Below are 21526 nucleotides of genomic sequence, written 5' to 3'. Positions count from 1 at the left end.
GGATCCTTTGGTATTTTTCCAAAAGGGATTCCTTGCTTTGCTTTGGGACCGCTCATACCTCAGTTGTGGAGTACTTAAAGTAATAATTCATAAATTATGGTTCATGTGAGGCTTAATTATTGTATGCAAAATGCTTTGATGTTTTTGGATGAAAGGAGCTAAATACATGTGAATTACTATGTAAGTATTTGCTTTCTAGAGGAGGCAGAAAATGTGGTTCCCCGGATCCAAACGTCTGCTGCCAGGCTTCCTCCTATGGCATATTCCCACACTGGTCACCTTTTGGGAGCTGGGAAGTAAAGCCCGTGAATTGCATCTATATGTTTGGGCCTAATGAACCCTGCACATCTTCCAACTCCTTTTAACCTTTCTCTCCTAATTAAGAAAATGCTGAGTGTGATTAATGCAGAACAAAGAGATGCAGAAGAGTGCTTAGGAATAAAGCCGGTAGCCCACGACTACGGAAGAAGGCAGAGCCACAGGAGTGGTTGGCTTTCTTTGCTCTTGCAAGATCTACGTCTCTTCCCATTCACTTTTAGGAATGATTCACAGTGTTAGTTCTGATTATTTAGACCCAGGATGAACTTCTGAATGGTTCAGGTGCAGCTCACAGGCGGAGGTTATGTTGCAGAGTTGTCCTCCCAACTCTGCCAGGTGGAGACCTGTGTCACGGGTACAGGGACATTTGGGCGCATCTCTCAAAGGTCAGAGTTTGGCCTCTGATGCTTTTACATATTCTCTTTCCAGTGTGTGATGACGACCTTCCAGATCGGCATAAATGATTTTTTGAGTGGGCCGTATCTTCCAGTTTCTGGGAATTAGAGGCAAGAAGTTTTCCAGCAGAGGATTTTGATGATGGAATTTTCTTATTATGTGGACTCACCAGAGGACAGTTTTGCTGACCTCCAGGATAAAAGTGGTTTAAATATTCCTGCTCATTGGGTGGGGAAATAATATTGAGGCAGTGAATAAGGCCATCTTTGAAAGTATTTTAATACACTGACTTGTGTATATCCCTGCTCTCTGCTGGTTAAGATCAAAATTGCATTTAAACAGGAATATCTGAAACCTCTTGTACTATAACTGTGAAGTTTAGAGCAGCTGTGGTGTGTGCCCTACTGACATACTTGATATTGGGTTCAGATTTATTTAAATCCTGTTGATTTTATGTTATTTAAAACTTGTAACATGCATTTACGATGGATTGAATAAACACATTTTAAGAATAATTTTCTATCTATCTACCTATCTCTCTATTGCTTTTCCCAGTTTGAGTGCTGTTGTCTTATAGGGTTTTTCGAAAGTCATACTTATGACATGTTATGCATATTTTTTGTGCTGAAAACATGGCAGTTTTTCTCTTGACAGTAAAATATTCCTTTTCTATTATGATAGTCTGCTTTTCCTCTTACAATAATTCTAATCTGTTGTGCAGATTTTATACAAACATCCATACATACACAAACACGTGCCCACACGCACTTCGAATGTCAGCAGCTACCATACAGGCATAAATGAGTTGCCTGGGCATTTGTTAATTTGAATGAACATGAGGCTTCTGCTTCTCCTATGGAAAGAGAAGCAAACCCAACAGTTTCTCTGGGAATTCATGCAGTGTGAACAGAACACATCTTGGCAAAATGGTGAGCCAAGAAATTCCTCTTTAGTTGCTCTGTTAGGCAAACTGCATTTTAAATTTCTTGCCGAGGGCTTTGTTTGACTTGCCCCAGGCAAGCTGTTCAACATATTTATCAACCCTGTTGTAGCATTAAAGCCAACGCTTATCTAGGAAGATCATCCGCTTAATGCCATCTGTCATCAGGAGTTTTATTTCTTTCAGCTGAGCTTGTTCTCCATTTCAGCTTTTTTTTATATTCCTCCCAACCATTTCTTAGTTGATTGTTTTCCAGTGATCTCAAATATTCTGCGATTGCTCAAATATTCTGTGGTTGCTGCATGTTAAACCCCTAAAGACATCAATAATACAATTTTATTTTAAATCCTGATTGATAACATTAATCCTATATGCATCCAGATGGCTCGCCAAAGCGCCCTACATATTACAGTGTTATGTAAAAGATATTGCATTTCAATCTGAATCTGGAATTCTTTCCAGATACTCAACAAGAATTTGAAAAAATTCAGAACAAAGACTTTGGGGTAATTCGTGCTGTATTTTTAGCTTGGTACCTATGAAGACATGGCTTTGATAATTTCAGAGTTTCAGGCCCTTATTAACTGTTGTGTAAGCGCACAGGCAGTATGAAAGTGTTCAACAAAGCTGTATTCACTCGCTTGACACGTGACTGTGAGATCCAGTCCTACTTTTGGATTTGTGTGCACAACCAGAGTGAAGCCAAAGGGACTGGCATAGTTCCCTGTAGAGAACAAAATTTAACTTTCTGGAAGTCTGGTGCTATTGAGTTACATAAAGTCAAGAAAAATTATTATAACCAGGGATACAACCACTGTGTATAGACTAGATACAGGCTGGACGTTCTCCTGGGTTGCCAGGACGTCCTGATCTCCTTATTCTCCGAACTGGGAGTCTGGTGGGTCCCATCACAGCTTCCTTGTTGCCTGCTCACCCATCTTCTCTTTGGGGGAGGGAACAGGATGGTGCCCACCAAGGTCTCATCCTGACCTTTCGTGGTGAAGCCAAGGTGCCCACTTCAACCTGTGAAGTACTAAAAATTAATGGTCCCCGTGGTTTCGGAGCACACAGCATAAATAAATATCTCTTTGGCTCAGTACTCAGAAATATCAGTACTTGGACTGACTTCAATCAATCAGCTGTACCAAATGCTCTGCACAATTTTTAAAGAGAAAAATGCCAATCACACTCAGTATTTGGCAGAAATGTATGAAATAAGCATTATTATATAGGTATATAACTTCCTGACGTTCAATTTATTCCTTCCAATTGGGGAAAAAAATCATTTCAGTTCAAAGCAGCTGAGCATTTCCTTCTCCAGATTTTATAGAGGTAACTAAATCAATCGTATTCAAAATTCGGGCCAAGTCCTATACTGGCCAAGGGAAGCGGGGATACTGGCAGCTGTGTTCTTCAGCTCCCGGAGAGATGCTGGCTAGAGCAAGATGCAGTGAGGTAGGCCGGTGGGATGTACTGTTGGCTGTCCTTTACTGCTTCAATGTATAGGAGCAGCCTGTGCCCCCAGCTACTTTTGGCTGGGTACTGTAGCATTTGAGCAGCTGGCAGAATTATTGCCTCTAGGGTTTCAGAACATAAGCTGGCACAAGAGCTGGTCTCCTCTGTCTAGCGTGTTCCCGAGCTCCGGATAGATCCTGTCCCACTACTTACTCTGATCTGGGGTTAGGGAGGAGGTTTCCAGCCCACGTTGCTCTTTGTTCTTTCAGCGTACCAGCACGTTTTATTTTTCTGAGGGTATCTTTAAAACTGACATTTTCCTCTACTGAGTGGAATCATACATTCTAAAATCCTGTTAACAGAAGGAGGAGCAGGATCCATATCCTTCGCAGTTCATCTTCTGCAGTGAAGCATTGCTATCAAACTGGCATTGAAACAGCTTCTTAATCTGCCGCATGGAGAAGTGCCTTGAAGTGTGGGTGTAGGGATTGCAGGCGGTGGGCCAGAAAAGACTTGGCATGCCAATGAAATAATGCATTCATTCTTCAGAATATGACAAAAAGAGTCTTCTGGATGTCCTGTTGGGCTGCTGGGAGGGCAGGGGAGAGAGAACGCTTGTAAATAAAGCTGGCAGGAGCGAAAGGTCGTTGGGTAGTCAGGCAGAAGTCAGGTTGTGTATGCACCTGATACCCAGCGGAGAAGGATATACCACAAAGGTAAAGGACAAAGGAATTAAAAAAAATGCTCTACAAATGAAAATACCGTATACGTGTCCATGGTTTAGAGAAAATATGAAAATTAGCCAGTATATAAAAATGATACACCTGCTGTGAGCTTCTCTAAATGGAAAGCTGGGAGTCCCTGAAGCATCAGCCTCGTTTAGCAACCATTGAGCTCAGAACTTAATAGACTTTAATTAGTACAAAATGGGTGCATCTTGTGAGGTTTTAGTTTGGATCACAAATGCCCTTCTGATGCAAATTCACTGCTTCTGCTGATTTACATCATGGAATCATAAATAGGAATTTACATCAGGCAACCTGCATGGAAACTGAGTATTATTCAAAGATGCGCTAGGAACAGGCGTTGGCGAATGAGGTCAGAAGGAAGGCGAGTAAAGGTCACCTTTGCAGGACCAGGCAGTTTCTTGTATGAGTGGAGAACACGGCTTGAACGTTGCATAATTTTCAAACAAGTTTTCCAATCTCGTTTTTGGTTCGGTGTGATGGCTATTGCATGCAGTACACGAAATAAAGAATCTAACAATATTACAAGCTACAAACATTATTAAGAAGATAGATAACTTCGTAATTAGTAGTTTTGCTTAGGATTTGTCTATCTTATGCTGCAGCATAGATTTCTACAACTCAGCTAGTCGTGCTAGACCCTTTTCATAGCTGTGGAATAGGCAACTTTCAGACACAAATCACTATTTGGGGGGATTTGATTCAACTACAGATTCAGAGACTTTCAGATTTTTGTAATGTCTGCATATGGGGTATGGGCTTGTTTCTCTTGCCTTAAAATATGCAAGGAGTTACATTTGAGATGTCCGGGAGCATTTTGCCTGGCCTCAGGATGCCTTTCAAGAAGGGCACGTGTCCCTCCTGAGTCCTGTGTCTTTTATGTCAACCTTGTGTGGATAGATGTCTTGGATGTCCTGAGGCATCTCCAATGACCCCGGATGTCTCCGTTTAGGCAAATAAATTAATCCCTGAATGTATGAGCTCTTGTTGCAGTCAATGGAGACCTAGTCAATATGGTTAACGCAATCTGTAAAGCTATTCATCTCACTAGCAAGTAAACACCTGGGGTTCAGTTCTGCTCTGTGAATATTTCAAAATTATTACAGATTATCATCTTTAACAATGGGATGCTTATCTCTCTTATCAGAGTAACACTTTGCTTTCATTATTTTAGAAAAATACTTCAGCTTACGCTAACTATTTTTTACAAATATGCAAATGATCTGGGTTGCCTATGGAAACACGTATTCCTTGGCTGAGCGTAAGGCTGTGTACAAAAGATATATATGTCTATGGATACATAAAGAGAATAGTTTGAGAAAATGAATATGGATGCCAGAAAGGAATAGGGGTACTAGCATTTATTCCCAAATTGTATGATTAATATTATTTATAGGGATGAATGAACCTTTAAAGATTGCCATTTGAATCTGTTTGGTTTTGAAGTTCAAACGCAAAAAATCTTTAAATGCCTTTTGAAATTCCAATTAAGATTCAGTCAAAACCCATCACTGGAAGAATAGTTTTTGTTTTACAAATTAGCAATTAAAAAGTGACAAATATCTTCAATGCTTAAACACTCTTCTGCAATACCCATTATGTTCAAATAATACTTTTTCTGGGAACATGAGTATGTTCCCCAGTATTTCCTTTTTTTTTTTCTTTCTCTTAGGAATGCCTCTGGAAGCTCTCTATCTAACTCTAAAGCTGCACACTCTTCACCAGTACGGGGGATTATGCAAATTATTTCATGAGTAGTTGAAAATCACATTCATGTTTTCTAGTTTCAAATTATAATACGGGTGGCTTATTTTGCCTTTATGTTTATTTTGCTACTGTTTTTTTCCTCTGAGTTTTATTTAATTATTTAATTTAATTATTTTAATTACTTATTTCTTCAGTTTTCTTACTAGAGTAGTGACAATCAGGGAAAGTAAACTTTTTTGTACTACAAGAGCATGTGAAGTCTTGAACTGAGATTATTTCCCTATTTTAGTAATCGTTGTTCATGTTAAACATGGCTTAAGGCAGCCAGTGCTCTGAAGAATAGGCATTCCATGAGCTGATGTGTCTTAACTCCGGAATATTATGTGGGGGTTTATTGTTAATATTTCTCTCTTTGTGACAGTTTCTCCGTAGAACGTGGCACCACTTTAGCAGAATAACAAACATCAACCGCTGTATGTATTAATACTGTGGAAAGCAATTTAGTATTGTATCGTTGTAAATTATGTCCCTTTACTAGCAGGTTGTTTTATTATGACAAAGACTTCAATTTTATCTGTTCTCATGGATGTGAGGATTTATTGTTTGTGCAAGGTGCCAGCGTACTTGAGAAATGATGAGAATAGTTCGCCAAGAGAATAAAATGTCTGTCTCAGAGGAAGGAGGGCAGAATGAATTCAGACATAAACTGTTACAGAGAAGAAAAAGTGGAAGAAACCATAATGAGGATGTAGGTCACTAGGTCCAATCAACAGGTCAGAGAGGGCTATCAGTGAGAGAATCCTAAATAATAGTTATTGATCAAGGAGAGTCAGTGACCACTACGCTGATAACCAGTCATTTCAGACAGTGCAGTTAGGGATTTAGTGAGCATTAAAATTCTTGATATAAATAGGAAAAGAATGAACATTTCTACCTTGTATTTGAAGTTGGGCCTATATCTGAACTCAAACCTGAATTTGGGTTGTGTCCTTAATTTTGGGTTCCTCATTTGCACTCAGGTGTGGGCCTAGGAATACGTTGCGAGAAAAATTTTGGGTCTGTACTATTCCTTGGCATAGATGAAATAGCTCCTTCACCACCCCTCAGCATGCTTGTCCAACCAGTGTTGGTTTGAGAAACTGGCTACAGCGTCCTTTCTGCAAGGGTTTCGGCGTCACCAGCTGCAAAAGGAGCTGGGATTTTAGGCAGCTGTAGCTCAAACTCCCCTTGTAATATTAAGGATGCACAGCACTGAGGTATTGGTTTTGGGCTGCAGTTTATTTTCAGTGCTTCAGATACAGACTTAGGTTCTATCAAACAACCCACAAAACCAGTTAAAAGCACCCTTGGAAGCAGTCTAATATAGCCTAAATCTGCCCACTTTTGTGTGAGTTCTGATGCCCTCTTCTGCTCTCCACCTAAATCCAACCACCACAGAGTTACTGAAAGGTGCCTGTTGTTTCAAGACAACATATTTGGGTGAACACTATCATGGGAAGGAGAGAAAAACTTGAATTCTGAGACCACCGAGTTTAGACAGTCCTAAAAAATAAGCAGAATAGCTGGGCAGTGTGTGTAGTTAAATATCTAAATTTATGATAGATGAGATTTAAGTGGATCCTGTCTCCTTCCTCTTTTGGGGTTGCATATCGAAATACAAAATTTTCTTTTGTTGACAGAGTAAATTATGATTATCAGAAACAACAAACTCTGTTAGAGCAGACTGGATGGCCATGGAGAAGCTGTATTCCTAACTTTTCACTATCTTGCAATGGAATGGAAATACCTTTTTTTGGAATGCATGATAGACTTGATATACTGTAGGCCTTTCACATAATTACGCAATTGTCCCAGTTATGATTTTTAAAATTGTTTTCTCTTCTGTGTTGACTTTAGCAAAATCAGATGCGCTTTTCAAATAGATTATTCATCACAGTCTGATTCTGTAATGCCTCCAAAATGTCCTCATGGATAAAGCAGCATGAAGACGGAGTCAAGATTTAGCTACATCTCTAAGGCTAGGGTTGAGGAGTAAAGAACTGCAGGCAGGAATGATGAAGCTCAAGGGTTTTATTTTAACAGAAGTCTGCCCTCCTACCCCAAGCTGCATATGCTTGTGTTTCCTTCTCTACTTTGTTAGCATATGTCCACCCAGTGTAAAAGAGTCAAGAATTTGCATACCCTCTGTGTTAAAGTATTGTTAATGAGTATTGCCTACATGCTTCACGTCACTCAAATGTACTGCGACGCGAATTTTGGCAGGATGCGTGTGGTATTTTTACAAGGAACGTACTTGCGTTCGCGTGAAGTTTTACATGTACATATGAGAAACGTGGATAAAAATATACTTCTAAGTAATTATTTTGTTAAAGATTCAAAGGCTGTGCCTAAACTATTTGTTCAAAGGCTGGCTTCTCAATGGACCAAGGAGCACTTCCCAGCTCATTGCTGTAGGCTCCCTCTCATCTGTGACCTGACCGTTGGGATGAGACATGGACGTGCACTGTCCCCCTTGTATGCGCTCTGACTTCTGTGGGGAGGAACCTTGAGCGTCAGGGATGGCCGATGTTCCCTAGTTATGCTCTTGATTTGGACAATGACAGGACCACAGCTGCCGTTTGTACCATGCAACATGGCCAGAGTGGCATGTAAAAGCTCTGTAAGTAATAGTCTCACCCTATATCAGTTGACGAGGGGCATAATTACTGGAGAACTTCCCAGACCTAATTGAGATAAAACAGTGACATCAGGTACAGAAATGCACTCCAGTTTAAATCACTGTTAGGTCGGTGGTATGCGGGTGCCTGAAAAATTTCTCTCAAATGAGAATTCTAGATTGTTCTTTCTGCAAAACTGCAAGGGAATTTCAAGAGAGGTCCTACAGCAGTTTGCTACCAGCCTAATTTAGCTGAGAAACCCAAGTCTAATAGCCATAGCTGTCTCTGTAGTCAAGGGAGAATGACCGTAATTGGATCAGCAATTTATATCTTCTGTGGGCTGAATTGTCCTCAGGAGATGATGGCCTCTTTCTGTGGTCTCCAGGAGCAGGCTAGGCTCCTAATTTATGTGGCTTGCTTGAACACCTGAATTAGAAGGAGAAATCTGGGTCATGACTTCTGTATTTTTGGTGCATTACAACTGCAGAGACAGGAGTTGGTCAAAATAAGTTACTTTAATTTGAAGCTAATCTTTGAAGTTTCAAAGAAAGAATATGCCTTTGTGAGCCATCGTAGCTGATAGAAGGGAACTGCTTTGTTCTTCTAGTTTCTCCCCAGTAACAAGTGATGGGACAAGAGGAAACGGCCTCAAGTTGCAGCAGGGGAGGTTTAGGTTGGATATTAGGAAGAATTTCTTCACCAGAAGGGCTGTCAGGCCCTGGCCCAGGCTGCCCGGGGCAGTGGTTGAGTCCCCATCCCTGGAGGTATTTAAAAGCCGGGGAGATGTGGTGCTGAGGGACATGGTTTAGTGGTGGGCTTGGCAGTGCTGGGTTAACGGTTGGACTTGATGACCTTAAAGGTCTTTTCCAACCTAAACGATTTTGTGATTCTATGATTCTAGTTGTACTTTGAAGTAACATTTCTGTAATTTTTAACCCATCATATCTGCAGCATTATCAATAGAAACCCCATTATGGGTCATTGATTTCTAAGTGTATTTAATATTTAGCTTGTTTTTTACTGCCTTTTATTTAAAATGTTTTAGTAAAGGAATAATAAAAGGAAGTATAGAAAATACATTGCCCATCATCAGGGATAAGCTAAACAATACTAGAGCATACGTGACATGTTTCAGCTTTAGAGAGTCCTCCAAATCGTAGCGAGCATCTCTTAACTATTCAAGCCGTCAGAGAATTGTGAATGTTATTCTTGTTTGTTCCTTCCCTCTGGATTTCATACAATGTGCTTGATTCTTATTACCGGGAGGGTTTTGTTCATTTACACCTGTTGACAATCTGATGTCCCTAGATAATTGGCCATGTGGGTGAATGACTACCAAAAGTTTGTCTAAACATCAAATATCTGCATGCATAAATTGTTAAACCAAAGCATTTTTCCTCCTGTATAGCATATAATTTAACCCATTATTACTGCCACCTTTAAAGACTGCATATGCCTGAAAGCAGAAAATTAAATACCTGTTTGCCATTAATACAAATTATTGTGTTTTGACAGCTTGCTAAGCAACTAAAGTAAAAATGGTGCTGTACAAATGGCGCAATTGCCTTTTAAGTAACTTTTTTTTATGTGCATGAGAATTCTCCTTGTTTGCACCTTTGAACCCTTGTAGGTTTTGTCCTCTGTGATATGTTAATATTCAGAAGCATAAATAAAGCTTTATTTCAGTTGTGCTCTGATGCAGAATGGATTTCTCAGTGTAGTTGCTCTATGCATAACCTTGGGAAACATTTGACCATCACGTGCTGGCTATAGATGTTACTTCCACTGCGGATCGTATCAATTAATGTGCAAATAAGTGATCTGGTGTTGAGCAGATGTTGACATAAGGATATGCACTTTATGCAATATTCAGGTATGGGCTGTTTCTGGGGAGCCGAGAGGAAGTTTTGGACACAGAAGGGAGTCTACTCCACTCAAGTGGGTTACGCAGGAGGCTATACTCCAAATCCTACCTACAAAGAGGTCTGTTCCGGTAAGTCTCTCTCTTTGGTTTTTAAGGATTGTGAGTAGAATCCTATCAGATTATGGGGGACAATGAAGAGTACAACGAGCGGCTGCAGCGACTAAAGAGATTGGGTATTTAGTCAACCCTGGTATTGGCCTTGCATGCTAAACTGTAATGAAATCTATGGTATGCCCATCCCATTGGTATCTCCTAATAATTAATGAGTTGATGTATGTACAAATATTCTGAGGAAAAAGAAAAAATAACTTCTTCAGGAAATATTCTGTTTCAAATTATGCAAATGTGTTCCTTAGAAAAAGCATGAGTTTCAATTTTACTTTTGTCTGTATCTGAGTACGAACAAAAGTCAGAAAGCACGCATTCTTTCTTTTTCTTTCCATATAACCAAGAGGTTGTATGGAGAAGTCTAAATTTCTCATTTGCGTTATGATTACTAATTTGTTAAATTTTCATACCGTTCGATGCACAGCATCCTATCATTTCCACGCCAAACCCTTGCATTTATTTTTCATTGCACTCTTATACTAATCCTTCTACAGCACTAATAACCCAATACAGTTTCTTTCTGTGATCTAAAACATAGAACCACTGGCAGCCAACTGACTAATGTTGCTGTTAAAGCAAATTCTTGCTTTCCTATACTCGCTAGTGGAGAACAGCTTGGAGGTTTTCTTTTGGTTTATTTTCTTGTTAACACTTTTTATGCCAAATGCTGAAGTTGATATACTGTTCTCACTGACAATCTGTCACATAGGCTTGATAGAAAGAGTGTAAAAAGTTCGGTGGCGCAAACAAATAATGGACACTTTAGCAACTGCGGAGGAGTGCTGCAAGGCACCTGAAAAAGCAGAAACTTTCTAGAAACAGTAAAAAATGTGAAAAGAGATGTTTGAAGGCGGTATTTTATAGACAATACTGAACTAATAAGAAATTGCCTTATAAATGCTAAAGAAAACATACAGATTAGGGAGAATTTCTGGTGGGAACGTATAGCAGTATGCATGCTCCTCAGTGCAAATGCTTAGTGTATAGAAATTTAAACATATCTAGAACAAAAAAAAAGATACCATGCCTTTAGCATTACCTGATGCATGGATACCCAGAACTCCTGCAAAACGTAGCGATAAGAAGCTTCATCTATGGAAGGATCGGTGATGCCTGTCTTATCCAAATGGTCCATTACTTCCTAAGACTTCTGCTCTCTTGTATTTCATGCTTTCATCATTTGCCTGCACTATCTGTAATTTTTATAAGCATATATGGTCCAAGACATCGCTGGTAATTATTGCCCACTCCGTTTAATGGCCTGGGTATTAAATAATTCGATTGTTTATATGGAGTAGGGATGTGCAGCACAACTTCTCTTTCCCAACGCACTCACGGTTCCAGTACACCCAGGGTAGTTATGATGGACTGTTGTTTCTCCAAAGATACTGAGGGTTGGCTGTTGGCCAAGGTGAGATGTGAACACAGGACAAGGTGGTGTAGCCAGGGAAGTAGAAAAAAGGTACCATCTCTTAATTCTGCGCAGTGTAGGCTGGTTTTATATTTCAGAATACCTCCCTAGTATTGTGAGATTTGCGTTTGATTGAGATACTTTGAAAGCTTTTTGTAGCTACTTTCGGTGTTGTATTTCATCAATAGTGAACAAAGATAAAAATGCTAATTAAATAATAAGAATCCTGGAATAAAGAAATGGGAAAAATCTTTGAGGTCTATTTTCTGGTGTTTTTTTTAGTTAGATTTGTAGTGCAAAAACACAGCTGAGGTTATTTTTCTAGTGCTTGTTTTTATACACATTTGCATTGTGGATGTTTATATGCCTCCAGATGCTGGACACTGGAGGATTTTTTGCTCAGAGATATCCAGAAGCATAAGCACATATTTCATAGCCTTGTCTGTGTGAACATAAATGGGATGTGTATGTGCTACACATTTTTGTTCCTAGTTGTGCAGCTGAGCTGAGTTGGAGAATTTACTGATTTCTGCATGCTATTTTTTTCCTACTTAGCTTCCTCTAGCCCTATTTTATTCTGATTTTATTCTGATTTTTTTTTTGGCAGGGTTTTTTTCATGTCTGAACATACTTTTTGGAAGGCTCTTTAAAGTGAGCTCTCACAAGCTCCCCTAAGATATTGCCATCTGGCTGCTTCTTGTTGCCATAGTTTTCATTGGGAAGAACAGTTCTTATGAAATAGTAGACTTCAGTTATGCACTGTGTGATTGCCACTTTCTTATTCATCTGCTCTGGCAAGATCATATCTATGGTAAACACTTGACAGTCATGTCCTCTAAATCCAGCTCTAGAAAGGATATCAGGGCTGTCTAAACAGTATCCACTTGAAAAGTCTTTGAGCTTTGTTTTCAGCCCATGCAGTCCTGAGAATCTGTGCAGGGAAGTTATTTTAGTCCAAGACCTTTCTGTGCTCTCTACTCTGAAGAAAAAAAGCAACAATTCTTTGGACGAAACATTTAGCACTTCTAAAAGCACGTTGTCACCTAGACCTCAGGCAAAATGGTGTGGATTTACTCTTTTCCGTGTGCTAAGGTCACTCAAAACATATCAGCCAATGGTGGTTTTTATTGATTCAGTTGCCTAAATGTAGGATTTCATGCCATTTGAGATGTCTGCGAATATCCCACGTGCCACGCTGTAGTCACATCTGACAGTTTTTCGTGGATGCCCCAGCTGCCCTTGGACATCTCAAAAGTAACTGGATGCTTATATGTGAACAACTAATTCAAATCCAAGGTATCTATATGTACATTCACTATCCATACTTCTGTCTGGAGCTAAGGATGCGGGCCATGCACTGTTCATTTATGTGCATGCGCACTGCTATGTGATGTGGAGGCAGGGGAGTGTGTGCCTGCTGAAGCATAAGATTTTCCAGTCTCTTCTTCTTGGACGTTCTTGAATGCATGTGCAGTTTTGATCATGCATCTGATCCATGCATGTTATATATCATAGAATCATAAAACGGTTTAGGTTGGAAGGGACCTTTAAAGATCATCTGGTTCCAACCCCCGTGCTGTGGCAAGGACATCTTTCACTAGATCAAGTTTCTCAGAGCCCCATCCAACCCGACCTTGAACACTTCCAATGATGGGACATCCACAGCTTCTCTGGACAACCTATTCCAGTGTCTTACCACCCTCATTATAAAATATTTCTTCCTTATATCTAATCTAAATCTACCCTCTTTCGGTTTAAAATGCTTACTCCTTGTCCTGTCACTACAGACCTTGGTAAAAAGTCTTTCTCCATCTTTCTAATAAGCCCCTTTATATATTGAAAGGCCTCAATAAGGTCTCCCTGGAGCCTTCTCTTCTCCAGGCTGAACAACAGCCACCCTCTCAGCCTTTCTTCATTGGAGAGGTGTTCTAGCCCTCTGACCATTTTCGTGGCCTCCTCTGGACCTGCTCTAACAGGTCCATGTCTGTCTTGTACTGGGGACCCCAGAGCTGGATGCCATACTCCAGGGGACGTCTCACAAGAGTGAAGTAGAGGAGGGAATCACTTCCCTCGACCTGCTGGCCACACTTCTTTTGATGCAGCCCAGGATACAATTGGCTATCTATATTGGGACTGCAAGCATACGTTGCTTGCTCGTATCTAATTTTTTGTCTGCCAGTATCCCCAAGTCCTTCTCTGCAGGGCTGCTCTCAATCCATTCATCTTCCAGTCTGTATTGTTATTAGGGATTGGCCTGCCGCAGGTCATTGGCAAGACCTTGCACTTGGCCTTGGTGAACTTCATGAAGTTCATACTGGCTCACTTCTCAAGACTGTCAAGGTCCCTCTGGATGGCATCCTTTCCCTCAAGCGTACCAACTGCAGGCTCAGCTTGTGTTATCCACAAACTTGCTGAGGGTGCGCTCAATCCCACTGTCGATGTCATTAATAAAGATATTGAACAGTACTGGTCCCGATACAGACCCCTGAGGGACACCACTTGTTCCTGATCTCCCTTCGGTCATTGAGCTGTTGACTGCAACTCTTTGGATCAGCCATCCAGCCGATTCCTTATCCATTGAATAGTCCATCCATCAAACCGATCTCTCTCCAATTTAGAGACAAGGATGTTGTGTGGGACCATGTCAGAGGCCTTACAGAAGTCAAGACAGGTGACATCAGTTGCTCTTCCCTTATCCACCAACACAGTCACTCCATCGTAGAAGGCTACCATCATCAAAGACCTTACAGAAGTCAAGATAGATGACATCAGGTATTCTTCCCTTATCCACCCCTACAGTCACTCCACGGTAGAAGGCCACCAGATTAGTCAGGCGACTAAACAGTCAGGCTTTCTGCTTGGAAAGCTGATCTTTCTTACACTGCAAAAAATGAAGTTCCTGCTTGCTGATGTACCAGCAGCCGAAAGGAACAGGAATATGTTCCATGTACACTGGCTCATAGAGCCCACAAAGGTTTTTGTCTTCTTGTGTATTGAGGATGTTCCATAATGATCTTAAATAATGTCTTGTTTGGAGACCTCTGAGGACAACACTGCCTTAAATATAATTGATCTTAAAGTCTACAGTAACATGTCACTAACACCTGTATTTAAATACCTGTCAACTGAGGAATTCCTGAGATGGAGGCTTGGAGCATATTGATTGCAGTTGGATATTCTGCTTCACTCTTTATACTAAATCTTTTAGTCTTGAGTAAGTATCTTCTGTAGAAAACAAGAAAAAGCTTAGAGTTTCTTTCTTTTCTTCCTGCTTTCAGTATATTTTCTAGAATGAAAGTGTTGTTTTGCTTCAAGTGAATACAGGTCTGTTTTCCACATCAGCGGTGTTCCAGTCTTCTGCTGTGATCTTCATTTGATGGACTTCACTGGGAAGCAGAAGTGATCTGCAAACCTAGTATTAAGCTGTGTGAGGGGACACCTCTTCTCTTAGAGTAGCCAGGTGATGGCCGTACTGCTACAATACTGTGTTGGTACCCCATGAAAACTTAAGCCTCTAAGGGCAAACCTCCAACCTCATAAGCCTGGAAGAGCAGCATGATTCACCTCTCCGTTGGGGAGGTAGAAAAGTCATGATTCTGCTTGAAAGGGTCAAGATTAGTGTTATCCTGTGCAGATGTGGGACAGGTCATTTGAAGCTTCTCCTATCAGTTGATGTGGTATTGCCTTGCTAAATTGATGTTTAAGAGATAATTGAGTTACTTTGAAGCTTATGAATACAGTGCTGGAAAATTATTTTTACATTTTGTGGTGACAACCATACAGATGAAAATCTGAAAAGGCATTCTGGAGTGCGTGAAGGATTTTGAGCTATTTTCGGTGCATTAGCCTCATGCATAAATACACCATTTTTGGCCAGCATTAAACAACCCAGGATGTTCATTCAGTATAAAACATCTTTTCAGATTTTGCTTACAGATGTTCAGAACAATTCTGTTTATCTGTATATTCATAAGCTTTTTGAAATCTGCATAGCTCAAGTGGCACTGAAATCAGAAGGGAAAAACTCTGCTGTTGTTATTCATAAACTGGTTATGTACAATTACCATATAAAATATGCAGCTAACGATGATTTTCTTAAAAAGCAGGCAGTTTATAGGCTTATGGCTCAAGCTGTTAATATCTAAGCAGGTCATTTTATTTTGTTTTGGGTTGTTTTCTTTGTTTATCTTCGGTGACTCTAATGTAAGAAAAATAGATTAATAAATATACCTGTTTATTATCCAATATTAGTTAGAAGGCTTAGTGAACTTAACAGTATATTTAGTTAGTTAAACCAATTTATAATCTAGTCAATTCTCAGTACCTTTCTGAAGCATATTCTCTTGTACACAAGTCACATTTCTTAATAATTAACAATACAATATGAAAGTATGCCACACGGACTTAGTTTCTGTGTTGAGTTACATAAAATACTTGTCTGTGAAGTTGTTTCACATTTCCTATGCAGCAAACCTGCATTTTTCTGAGAGATAGTATTGCCTCTTGCATACTAATCAGTCTTGTGGCTGATTCTTATATATAGGAGTTCCAGTTCTCCTAAAAATGTCTAGGCTTCCAAAGGTCATCCAGAAGACTTCTAAATAGCTGATGGAAGAGAGTGGAGAAAGGCAAAATTAATTTCTTGCTCTGTTACCTCCTATCCCTTTGGTCAGTTGGTGACTTACAAAGTTAATTCCGTCTCTACTTCATCTTAGTTATACTTGAAAGAGAGGGCAGGACAACCAGTAAAGTCCACAACAGGTTGATGATTAGCATGCTTTTGTTTTAAGAATGGGAATGCGTGCAGAGGGTTTGACTCTATGACATGGGCTTATTTGACATACTTGTGCATAAACGGCATGATCATTAAAGCCAACAACAGAAAATCTGACTAGCGTTTTTCACAAGTTATTCATAGCAATATAGAGAACATGTAATATGGGAAAATATTTCTTTCCTTCTCAGATTTCCCGTTCTCTACAAAATACAGATGAATGTCCTATGACAAAGTATCAGTATATTGAGGCAGTGCCTTATATTGCTTGAAAAGCCCTTCATTTAGACATCACAACACTATTCCAAAGTGGGTCTGACTCTCCAAAACGTTTAAATGTATAATTAAACTACAAATATTCCCTTCCCTTTCTGTAGCTTATAAAGGGATCTGAAGGTTTTCATGAACAGAAACTAAGTCCACAAGATTAAAGTTTCCAAGCAGTAATGAGAATGGCTCAGAACATTTTCTTTTATTATTAACTCGCTGTCAAGAGAATAGATTCCTGTTGTGCCTTTGTCTGTTCTTTTTTTTTCTTATAAGAACAGGATATGGGAATTTTAATGACTTATAGATTCTGTGAAGAATATCGGTGTTCACCGTGCCCTTGATCTGTACAACGTGCCTTGATAGGATTGGCCAATTGCTCCACCTCTCCCCTTTTTCTTGCCTAGTTCACCTGGAAGGAAGGAAGGAAAGGTCAGCCTATCAAAGTACAAAATACTGTATTGATCAAAGTCGATGTCATGTACTGTTGATATTAGTGGTTTGTATTTTTTTTGTAGCGATGGAAGAACAGGATTTTGTAGAAAATATATAATTTTTATTAACTAGGCCGCAGTTAGAATAAGCTGTGTCTCTGTAATCGTGAGACTATAGTCCTAGGATCCTCCTAGATGTGCAGACAAAACCTTGATATGACCTTATAAACTATAATTTGTTCTCGATGCAATTGCTAAGTCATGAAATAAAATGAATGTACCAATTTCACTTCAAAAAATCATTTGGAAAGGTGATAGCAGATGCTGCTGCAGCGTTAAAACCTTGGCAACAAGAAATATAACAGATGCATTGAATTTCAGTTACCTGCTGTACTGCAGTTCTACCTAGAAAATTGTCTATGTTGACATTACCGACATGTTCTTTTTCAACAGAAGAGCTTCTTGTTGACCAAGAAAACTTCATTATACCTTAGAATACCAGGATACAGAAATGTATTCTGTAGATTCATCATTTAAAAATAAAAGGCAGAATAAATATTTTTGCCAACCATCGTCCGAAAAACAGAAAGCTCCCTGTCCACAAGGGATGGTAGCTACTCTGCTGAGGGAGTTCTGCTCCATCTCTAATCAAGGTTAAGTTTATGTTTCCATTTCAGAATTTGACTTCTCAGGGTTAATGTCTTCAGGCTTGAAGAAATTAAACTGATATTTATTATTTAGATACCTGATTGTGCCTTGTGGCAAATTTAAAATCCTAATAGCCTCACTGCTATCCTCTGTTCCTTTTATCTATTTATCTCAGCGTTGCCCATAATCACAGGCTTAGGTAGTAGTAGCGGTATAAATACTAAATATATTATTTATTATTAACAACTTTATTTGAATTGTATTCTGCTGAGATGTGTTGTTTCCATCTTTCTCATCTCCTGGTTTTATTAAAAATATATATAAGATGAAAATGTGATAGCCCCGGAGGTTGAAAGAGCCATTACAGAACAAGTCAAAGACGAAATCTCCTGACCTGGAGCCTGCACTAAGTTCCCAGAGGACCTTCATTTCCAGAAGAGACTCCGTGCAGGATTAGGCTGTGATGTTCACCATGTCACTGTGCCTGAAAAAGAAGAAGGTGCGGCAGAAGCTGCTTCTCATTTTAGGCGTGGGCACACGGTGTATTTGTGAAAAAGATGATGATACCAAAGGGCTCACCGTTATTATGGCTAGTGGGGTTTTCTTACATTTTGTTTTTGCTATGGAAACACTTGAAAAGAAAAAAACCCAACAGGGCTAGTCTACTCAGTCTACCAAACTGTCCTCTCACAAGTAGTGATTACTACAGGTGGTAACTCCATTGCGGTCACCTGTGGCTATTCGTGTCCATGAGAACCATTCTTGGTGTGTAATATTTGTAGTATCTTGTGCAACCTGGTACTACAAGTGAAAAGAAAGAGAAAAACAACAAGCAAAAGAATTTATGAGGGGTAGAGATCAGAGATGGAAGAAACCAGGGAGAAGCAACAGCTATTAAGAGAGCATCGCCCTGGAATTAGGTGATAGAACACGTTTGCGTTTTCCCTGTCTTTCTTGTTTATTGTGGTGTGTTTGTGCTATTTTGCTGCTCGTACTGCTTATTCCCCCAGGTGAAATCTTCATTCCTTCAGTAGCACAGACTGAAATGCTATGGGGGTAATATGGATATTTCTGAGAATATATTTTTCCTGAATTTGGGCGAGTATTGAAATGACTATGTGTAACCATAACCCACTTTGACTTACTCCCTTTATGGAACAGGTTCCTATACTGGCATATAAAAGTTTGTAAATTGAGTACTGTCTCACCGAGATGATTAAGATTTTGAATAATTCTACAAGTGACCTGCATAGTTTCTATGTCTTGGATGAATAATGAAAATATATAATTACAAGAGTTCAGTTTTCTTCTTTTTGCTCAGCTGTGCCCCAGAAAACTACTGTATCTCGGTTTGTAATGGGGAAGGTTATGATAGTCAAGTTCTGCTCTGTCTTACATTTGCAGATTCACACACTCTCACATGAGTTTCTTCAGGTGAGAAGAATTTGGTCCATGAGTAAGACAAGAATTCAGTCCAGTGAAAGGAGAGGCCAAGCCTTTGGGGTCCTCATGGCTGTAGTGCACTGTAGCAACAGTTTCTGCATTTGATGTGGAGTAACGACAGGGTAAATGACGCTTTGAGAAGGATTTTGGGAAAGCCAGAGCTCAAGGGAGTTTATGGAATTGCTCACGGATTTGCCGTGGGCTAGGACTTCAGTACATCCATTGTAAGTGTATTCCTTTTAGAAGAGACAAAAATCTTTCAAATGCTTTGGTGCACTAAAAAAGGCAGAGATTTTAAAGCTAGGATAGGCTGTAAATTATGATCAAGTCACAACTCTGCTGCAGGAGAAGGTATAGGATGCCATCTACAAATTTCTGCATGAAGTATCAAAGCCTATTGCTGGGTAGGCTCCATCCCTTTATGTTTGTAGGCTGTCAGGTTGGATGCCCTAAGTACTACTGTAATCACAGTAGTAAGCTACGAAGCCCAAGCTACTGAAAAGACTATTATCCAAGTTTTATTTGAATACCCAAAGTGACAGAAAATCTGCCATTTCCATTAGTTGGAAACTTCCCCACAGTAATAGGGTGCAACAGCCCTCATAACTGATTTGTAGAAGGACTCAGCTAGTTCTTTTAACACCACAGCAGCAATCTTTACCACCAGAGCTCAAGGGATAATCCACAAGCCACAGAAGATACTTCTGACAAAAGATAACTGAGGTACAATTGATACACGGGCTCCTTCTGCTTTTTGTTCATTGACTTCAAGATCCTTTGCAAAAATGATTTCTTCCTGTGTGGGACCTGTCTGCTCCTGCAGCATGGAGGAGGAGGGAGGGTGGGTCACTCTTTTCGTGACCCCAGGATCTAAGATTGGTTTAATGAAAGATGTTAGCCATTGCTTGACTAACTGGGTCACTCAACGGTTTATTTTGGTCTTCACTCAGGAACCAAATCCTCTTTTTATTTAAGCTATCTTTCTGGAAATTTCTGGGATACACAATCTCAAAAAAGGGAGGAAATAAAGGGAAAGTATTTGACTAGTTGAAATATAACCGCTGTGTTGTTTCACACCAAGGATGCATTTAATCTAACAATCTAATTCAGAGAAAGTTAGTGTGAGTTCTGTCTTCATATACCTCACAGCTTCCCGGTATTAGTGATTTAAGTGTTTAATAATCACCCATGACCTTTTCTGTATTAATTTATCTGTCCATTTGTTTAATATCATTTTATTTCTGGCATTCACAAATATGAGGGGAAAATTGTTGTTTCATTAACTCTAGCGCTGAACCTGTGCGGGAAGTTTCAAGGAAAACTTGCCGTAGTTAAGTGATGTTTTGCTAAAGGTTATTTCATGGCAGCTAGGTATCAATACGTCTGGGAGTGAAGTATTTATTCTGAGGAGTAAGTAAAAAGAGCTTCATTTGCTTTACTGACACTTTGCCTTATTAACAAGTATTCCATAGTGACATGCTGTACCATCAGTAGAGCTCAAAGCAACAGGTAAGCTGGGAAGTGGAGAAAAAACAAGGTAATGGGGAAAAAACAAAGAGCAGATCCTTCATAGCATTTCTGAAAATATCAGAGATTTTTTTCTTTTTTCTTCTGAATGGTTACCGCTTTGAAGCACTTCTGTAGTACGTCTTCGCAGGCTTTCGCTTTGGCAACAGGAAGGAGATTTTTCTTCATGGTTGCACGTCATATGGCATCGGCCTCCCTGGTGTGCTTCGTGCACAACGCTGCTGGCAGGAGGTGTTTTTTCTTACCCCATAGTTAAAGTAGTTCCTGTCATGCATCTACACTGGATCCAAATTGTATGTGAACTGTGACCAACAGTACTAAGAGCATACCTCGTTTCCATATCAGTGAGATCTCTTCAGCCTGTTGATATGGACAAAGTGGCCAGTCTAAGGTATCTGGCCTTAAATCTGTACTTCAAAAGGAGGAGAAGCTGCCTGCCTTGGATAGAGTCCACTTGGAGATGCAGACACTCTTAAAAAATCAGCAGGGTAAAGTCTCCTGAAAGGGTGCCTCCTCTTTGCCTTCTAATGGGGCTTCTTTGTTATCAACACTAGTGGCATCCCCGGACGAGTCGTCATGGCTATGTACAGGCCAGGGCAGGTTTAGGTTGGATATTGGGAAAAACTTCTTCCCCCAAAGGGCTGTCAGGCCCTGGCCCAGGCTGCCCGGGGCAGGGGCTGAGTCCCCATCCCTGGGGGGATTTAAAAGCCGGGGAGATGTGGTGCTCGAGGACATGGTTTAGTGGTGGGCTTGGCAGTGCTGGGTTAACAG

General features: G+C 40.0%; 1 protein-coding gene across 1 annotated transcript in view; it reads left to right on the top strand.

Annotated features, from left to right (window-relative positions):
* The window catches only part of MSRA (methionine sulfoxide reductase A), a 301044-nt gene that overhangs the window by 134768 nt on the left and 144750 nt on the right, over positions 1–21526 (top strand). The window contains exon 3 of the mRNA XM_082305437.1: positions 10093–10212. Within this exon, the coding sequence (XP_082161563.1) occupies positions 10093–10212 (120 nt within the window). The remainder of the gene's footprint in view (positions 1–10092; positions 10213–21526) is intronic.

Source organism: Platalea leucorodia (genome assembly GCF_965183815.1).
Source record: "Platalea leucorodia genome assembly, chromosome: 3".
NCBI classification, from domain to species: Eukaryota; Metazoa; Chordata; class Aves; order Pelecaniformes; family Threskiornithidae; genus Platalea; species Platalea leucorodia.
The sequence above is the reverse complement of the archived record's forward strand: the minus strand, read 5'-3'. Positions and strand labels throughout refer to the sequence as shown.